The sequence below is a fragment of the Castanea sativa genome, chromosome 7 (genome assembly GCF_040712315.1).
Source record: "Castanea sativa cultivar Marrone di Chiusa Pesio chromosome 7, ASM4071231v1".
Classification (NCBI taxonomy): domain Eukaryota; kingdom Viridiplantae; phylum Streptophyta; class Magnoliopsida; order Fagales; family Fagaceae; genus Castanea; species Castanea sativa.
The window spans coordinates 17,865,379-17,872,761 of record NC_134019.1 but is presented as its reverse complement, the minus strand read 5'-3'; the positions used below and the strand labels follow the sequence as shown (position 1 = coordinate 17,872,761).

The following is a 7,383-nucleotide window of genomic DNA, read 5'->3' as shown; positions in this document are numbered from 1 at the left end:
TGCTTTGTCGGCTACATTTATTGTTAGTTTGATTGTCATTTAGATGAGATGTTGGTGTTAGATTCTAAATATTTAGTCATAAATGTTTAGGTTCTAAATATTTTGTATGTTGGCAAACCGAGAACAAAAACTTGCCTAGGATTAAATCTTAAGGTCTTTGAAGTGTTTTAGACATTGCTCAAGTTAATACAAGTCAAGATTTAACAACGTATAAGCTGCAGAAAAGAGAATTCAAAAACTGAAGAGCTTGACAGATCGGGAGAGAGCTTCAATCGCTCAAACTGTGAATTTGCAGAATTTTAGATAAGGCTCAACAACAAGTGAAATGTTTTAGGTTTGAGTCCAAAAATTGCTAGGTGTAAAAGGCAAACCTTAGTTCATGTTTTTCAAGTCTTGAGAGTTACTATTGTGAGATCTATGAGGTTTTGTATCTTCTACCTCTATCAAGCACCTACTGGAGATCAAATCCTTATTGCTAGCACCAGTGGAGTAAATTTACAACCAAGCTTCAACTATCAAGTGTACTGAAGATCAAGGCATGAACAAGTGGTTCAAGTGAGAACAGATCCAAATCAAAGAAGTCTGGGAAGTTCAGAGTCCAATTTGGTAACTGTGTTAGATTTACTACGAATTGGTGTTTTTGGCTGTAAATCTTAATTTGATATAGTGAATTGTTCTCTTGGGATAGTTCTCCCCATGTTTTTTACCTTGAAACGAGTTATTTCATTGGTTTTCCTAGATCATCACATCTTATGTTATTTACTTTTCCGCTGCTGTGTTTGATACAGGTGATGAATGTTTAACCTAGATCTAAATAATTAACCTAAGTAACTATTTGGCTAATAAATTAAGTTAAACATATTGTTTTTTTCAGGAGTCTAAATTCTTACAGTTAGCATTGCGGGCTTTATGCTCATTATGTTAATATTTGTGAAATTATACCAATTAAATGTTTTTTTGTATTAATGTTATATAGTGGTGATTTAAAGTTTCTATTATATATATATATATATATATAGAGAGAGAGAGAGAGAGAGAGAGAGAGAGAGAGAGAGAGAGAGAGGATAGTTTATGATTTTTCGTATGAGCCACACGTCATAAAATGTTTTCTAGATTATTTTCAAGGATATACAATGAAGAAAAAAAAAAAAAAAACTGTTTTACGCCAAAACTAGTAAAGCCTCAATGTTAAACCCCCCCCCCCCCCCCCCCCAAAAAAGAACAAATAAAAAATTCCCTGCCTTGGGCTTTTTAGTGGGGAAGCAAATACTCTTTTGATATCTTTTTACTTGAAAAATTAGTTGACTAAAAGTATAGCCAGAGTTTGATTCAAAATTTTATCTATAAGGACAAAAGCATGACTTACAAAATTTTAACCATTTAAGAATAAGAAATATACTAAATTTCAAAACTAAATTAATATAATTAAAAAAGTAAAAAATTATATGTGGGAGTAAAAAACTAGAAACAAGGGATGAGTTAACTAGGCATTGATTGACACAATTAACTTATATAAGTTGGGAGATGGATAATCCACAATGGGAGATTAGAACATGAGTGTTAAATTGAATGATGCAAATCTTATTTATGTGGAATGATTTTTATACAACTCTTGCTAAGGACGCAAGCATCCAAAAGCAAGTACAAGCTCTCTCTCCCTCTCTCTTTCTTAATTTCCAAATCCATTTTATGTGTGCACTCCATCCTTATTTATACCCTTCAAGTTTTCTTCAGTAGTAGGTTGTTATAATGGTGAGGAGATACTTGTCCCATCACGTGTCTCCTCGCCTCTTTTGATGACGAAAATGAACTTTTGAGACATAAACTACTATTCAAGTTACTCATTCGGTAATAAATGTGGCTAATGACAGAAGTGAACATCTAATTAATGCAAACGTGATTGCTTCTTAATCCTAGAGCCACCTTCTCAATAGTTCCTCAGACATTTTTCCTTTGATTGTTCTTGTCTTCATTAGCTTTGTTAGAACTCAACTCATCGACCCGAGGAGTCGTATATTTTTGGGCATTTATCCGAGGAGGTGGGATCTCTCTCTACGGCTTTTCTTCATTCCCTTTATTGGGGGTCTAGGCTTTCCCCTTGGGCTTGGTCTAGGCCCTACCTCGGCCTACTCTATCTCTTGGACAAGCTTATGATTGGTGGCCCGGTGAGTACAATTTGAGGCCCACCCCCCTAATTATATAATCAATATTAATAAATACAAATCAAAGAGAAGTTATGCAATAGTTGTTTCCTAATACATCTTAGCTCAATCATTTATGATCTATCAAAAGTGGTATTTAACTTTTTCTTAAGACCAAAAATCATCTATAATTGATTATGTGCCAAATTTCATAGTAATTTCTTTTTTAATGTACAAAATCAAATAGTCTTGTTTGAAAACCATCCTCCACTAAAACCTACTTTTAATAGTAGAAATTGAAAGAGAATGTATAAATACATAAATATTTGATATTTTTCAAAATTTGAAGTCGCACTTGTGTCAGGTGCCAAGTTCTATTTTTTGTGTTCTTTGGACCAACTTTAAATTTTGGGATTGCTAATTAATTATTTTTAATCTAAACACTCAAATCTTATGTATTTATATATACCATAAACAAAATTTTAAAATTTCAGGGGACTATGGCAATCTTGGTATGATATTAGGTACACGTCTATCAGTGTACCATAACTAGGAGCGGTGCCAAGTACTAATGAGAGTGGTCACAGGACCACCCTAATTTTTTATTTTTAATATACTGTAAAAATTTCTAAGTTCTAAATTAATATGGGTCTTTTGATCACCTTAGAAAAAAAAATTGACCACCCTAAAAAAGACTTGAACGCCCTTAATAACAATTGAGCCCATTAAAAATAAAATTCAACCTCTCCAAAATTTAGGTCCATTGAATGTTGAACAAAAAAATTGCAAGAAATGTGATATTCACAATATTTTCGTAACAAATCCTAAATAGTACGTTGTTACTGGTAAACAAAAAAATAATTTTGATGGTAAGTTCAAATTAGGACTAGTAAAAACTTATCACCTAGGCTTTGTTGTGAAAATGTTGCAAAAATATTGTGAAAATAGCACTTCTCAAAAATTGCCCAACCAAACAAATTAGCCTAAAATCTCAAACCAAATGCTTAATTGTGATTTAAATTGTGTTTTCAAATGACATATTTCAAAATGGCTATTTTTTTTATATATAAAAAATACACACTTCTTAAATAGCTAGTCTGTTAATGCTTGCTTTAGTCTTTTGCTGAATTTGTTGGATTTATGTGAAATATTTTATTCAAAAAGATAATGCATTTTCTTTATATTAGTACTTATTTAGGCAATAAGTTAGTAATTGAATGAGAGGTCAGTAGCTTAATAATTGTATGGTTGTATACATTGATAAAGATGCAGTTGATATCATTGATAGTGAAACTATCATATCACACAATGATTTCAAATTATGAAAACTTGTGAAAGGAAATTTCAAAACTTCATGCATTTGCGTATGTTTTTATTTTGTGAAGTTAATATATTCAAGTTTAATTATTATTAAATTTTTTTAATTTAATTGTTTTTAATGACCATCCTAAAAAGAATTTTTGGAGCCACCACTATCCGTAACCTACACATGATGTTTCAAAAACTTTTCACAAGTTAACTAGAAAAATAAATCAATTCATAAAATGATTATTTGCGCACTAAGTCTTTACTTTTAATTTCCTAACTTATTTGTTTATTTTTTTACGTGCAATTTTTATCAATTTATTTTTTCTTAGTACAACTATAGTAAACCAATTTTATGCAAATAAAAAAATATGAGCATCCAAGTTCCTCATTTTCTATGTCTTCTGTCTATATTATCTCAAAAAAGAAGAAGATAAGTGGTCTAAAGTACCACATCGGTCAGTTAGTGAGTAAGTCTTCGGTTTATAAGTCGTGATAGTATTTACAAAAGTTAGGCCCCCTTTGTAAGTGCTAGGGTTGTAAGTCTTGTTTTCACATTTCCTCTTTTCCCATTCCCTATGTCTTCTTTCTATACTATCTCAAAAAAAAAAAAAAAAAAAGTCTTATCTTAAACGGGTTTTTGCCTACCTTTATGAAAAGCAACACTTAAAAAATACAAATGAACAAATTTGCAGCACAAACAACAATTATTACCATTATCTAATAGAACATTGATTAACCAAATTACACAATTCAATTTTTCACAACAAAAAAAAAAAAAAAACACACAATTTAATTGGAATTTATTACAACAAAAGTGGGAATCAATTATCTATATAAATAAACACATGTAGTAAATGAGACTGAGAATGCTAGTTCATTCAAAGCTAGAAAGTAAATTTTGTTTGGCTTAAACATTTCCAGCTAATAGAACTTCGGCTATCAATTTGTCCAAGTTCTGGTAAGAAGAACCGCCAGGTTTGACAGCATCTTCAGCCTTTGTCTTCCACTCCATTGCCTTTTTCTTCATTTCTTTACCTTTTTCACCGTCCATTAACTCCCTAACAAGATTCTCCACTTCATCTCTCTTAACATTATTATCTATTTCCATTCCAATGCCCCAATCAATACAGCAGTATCGACAGTTCGTCTGTTGCTCAGCAAAGAATGGCCAAGAGATCATTGGCACTCCACTACATACACTTTCAAGCGTTGAATTCCACCCACTATGCGTTAAAAAACCCCCTATTGATGGGTGCTTTAGGATTTGTTCTTGGGAACACCAACTTGCTAACATACTTCTATGTTTAGTTTTGGTAACAAATTCATGAGGAACAATAGACGAATTTCCTCCCACAAGATCAGGCCTTATAACCCATAAGAAGGGTTTTTCACTGTTTGCTAACCCCCAAGCAAACTCAATAAGTTGCTCAGGTGTCATGATAGTTATACTACCGTAATTTACATATACTACAGAGTTGGGTTCTTTTGAATTTAGCCATTCTAGACACCCTTGTTCTTCTTTCCATAGATTGGACCTTATTGATTTCAATTTATCATCCTTAATCTGATCAGCAAGCAACACAAGTGGGCCAATTGTATATATACGAGGAAGCATTGAGGACATAGCATCCAATACATCTTGTTCAAATGAATCAAATGTGTTTAAAATGACAGCTGAAGCTCTTGGAGCTCTCTCAGATTCACGAATGAGGAAGTTAACCATAATATCATTCTTATCTGTAGTTCTAATAAAATTTGGAAAATCCTTAAGACGCATATTTTTCATTCCAGGAATCCAATCTATTGGAGTTTCCAAGTATCCATTTGTTAGGTCACTTACATCTGTGAATCAAGCAAAAGTATTGTTGACTTTAGTGAATAACCTACCGCAATATTAAAATATTAAAACTAACATTGAAATAAAAAAAAAAAATTAAAACATCAAATTTGATAATTAAGATATGTGTTATTGCAGATCACCTATGCACATCTTTTAAATATTTACTTCTCATTTGTATGTTTGATTTTTAATTGAAGTTAACATGTATAATAATCTGACGTGATATTAATGCTACAGATGAGAGAGGTGTGTTATCAAATACCACTTTCAATATATGATGATACAAAATCATACCTTTGAGGGGGATTAAACCTCGTTCAACTAGATGGCGATAGTGCATATAGCTCAAGACGCCGCACGAGCTAGGAGTCCAGAAAAGGGCAATCGGAATTCCGAATTTTTCAGCAGCATCAAGACTGAAGGACATACAACCATCTGCGACCATACAAGTCACAGGCGGCACGTTCGAAGACGAAGTGTCGTTGAGTTTGGCAAGGAGATTGCAAAGTGGAACTAGCGAATGCTTTGAGGTGGAGTCACAAAGAGAAGGAACGTCTTGGCTAACATCTGCATCTACCGGTGGCAGCCCATCGGTAATGGTTTCGAAGTGAAAGTCAGGCAAGCCATCGAGGGCGTTGGGGCCTCTAGACCTGAGTAAGCGTTTGTGGTTGTACTCTGTGTTGACAAAAGTTACGTGAAACCCTTTATAGTGGAGGAGTTTTGCTAGCTTGATCATTGGGTTTATGTGACCTTGAAGTGGGTATGCTACACAAACTACATGAGGTTTTGTAGTTGCTGTAATGGAACCCATCTTTGATCTCTCTCTCTGACCGAAACACACAGAGAATAGGAAGGTTTGGAGAATATTGGGTCGTTCAAAGCCTTCTTCTTATAGACAAACTGCCGAACATAACAAATTAAGCTTTCACATTTTATTTTCTTCTTAAAAATTGTAGAGGCCTACGATTGGTCTTTATGTCGAAAGAACGATCTTGGAAAGTGCAACCAGTTGGGCATTAATGATATATTTTTACCATAAATTTGAAGGGGTTGGTTGTTACTGATGTTATCGGTGAGTAAAAATTTTAATTTTTTTTAGAAAAAAATAATGTTAGTGATAAATTTAAATTATAATTATTAATAATAATTTTTTTATAAGAATTAATAATAATTTAATATCTAAGATTTATTGTAAAAATACTACATATATAATATTTTATTAAAATTTTAAAAAAATCAGACTAGAATATTAAAAATCAGTATCTTGTTTGATTGTCAACACGTTGGTTGGTTCAATGGTAAAGCGTTCGTGGCCCTGCTTGTCAAACTTGGATTCAAATCACCTCCATAGCCAATTGTTGGTAGGCATCTTTGGTAGAATTGACCCCTCACACGATCGGATGAGAATGGCCGGAACTTAAGTTAGACCGGTGCCTTACCCGGGGAATAATATAGCCATAAAGGCCCATTTTTATTAACCAAAAAAGAAGTATCTTGTTTGATTCTCGCCGGACAAATAAAAATTAAAAAATTGCAAATAAAAGTATAAAACAAAAGCTGAATTATTTACATTAAAAAAATGATTTTATTTTTTAAATGAAAGCATGAAAGTCAGAGATATGGCCACCGTCCCAGAATCGTTTTATTGAGATGTGCACCACATGTTACATCATTTGCATATTATTTTAAAAGGTTTGATATTAAAATGGGTAACTTTATCTGTGCTTTTCGTACTTATCAAAAAATAAATAATAAAAACAAAATGTAACTTTTCACAGGATGGAATAGTCAGTGCGTGCTCTTGTTCGCATACAGGATACAGCTTTTATGAGCTTTTTTTAAAATAAAAAAAAATTAATTTTTATATATATAAAATAAAAAATATAAATAAATAAAAAACAACACCAAAGTTTTTGATGTTTTGTGTTAGTTCAGGATATGCCCTAACTTTTGGACTGAGAAAGGATCGTTTTGTCTGAGTAGTAAAAGTTTTTTTTTTTTTTTTTTTTTTGAAAAAAAGAGAGATAGATTTGCGGAAATGTCACGTGTAAATAGAAACCATGACATTATTTTATCCTTAATTGCTTTTTAATT

General features: G+C 32.3%; 1 protein-coding gene across 1 annotated transcript; it reads right to left on the bottom strand.

Annotated features, from left to right (window-relative positions):
• Positions 1-4,237: 4,237 nt before the first annotated feature.
• Positions 4,238-6,200, bottom strand: LOC142643573 (7-deoxyloganetin glucosyltransferase-like). The gene is made up of 2 exons (XM_075818260.1): positions 5,584-6,200; positions 4,238-5,291 (listed from the first exon to the last, which is right to left on the bottom strand). The coding sequence occupies exons 1-2, from the start codon at positions 6,098-6,100 to the stop codon at positions 4,357-4,359; spliced, it is 1,452 nt and encodes a 483-aa protein (XP_075674375.1). The 5' UTR covers positions 6,101-6,200; the 3' UTR covers positions 4,238-4,356.
• Between the last annotated feature and the right edge of the window lie 1,183 nt (positions 6,201-7,383).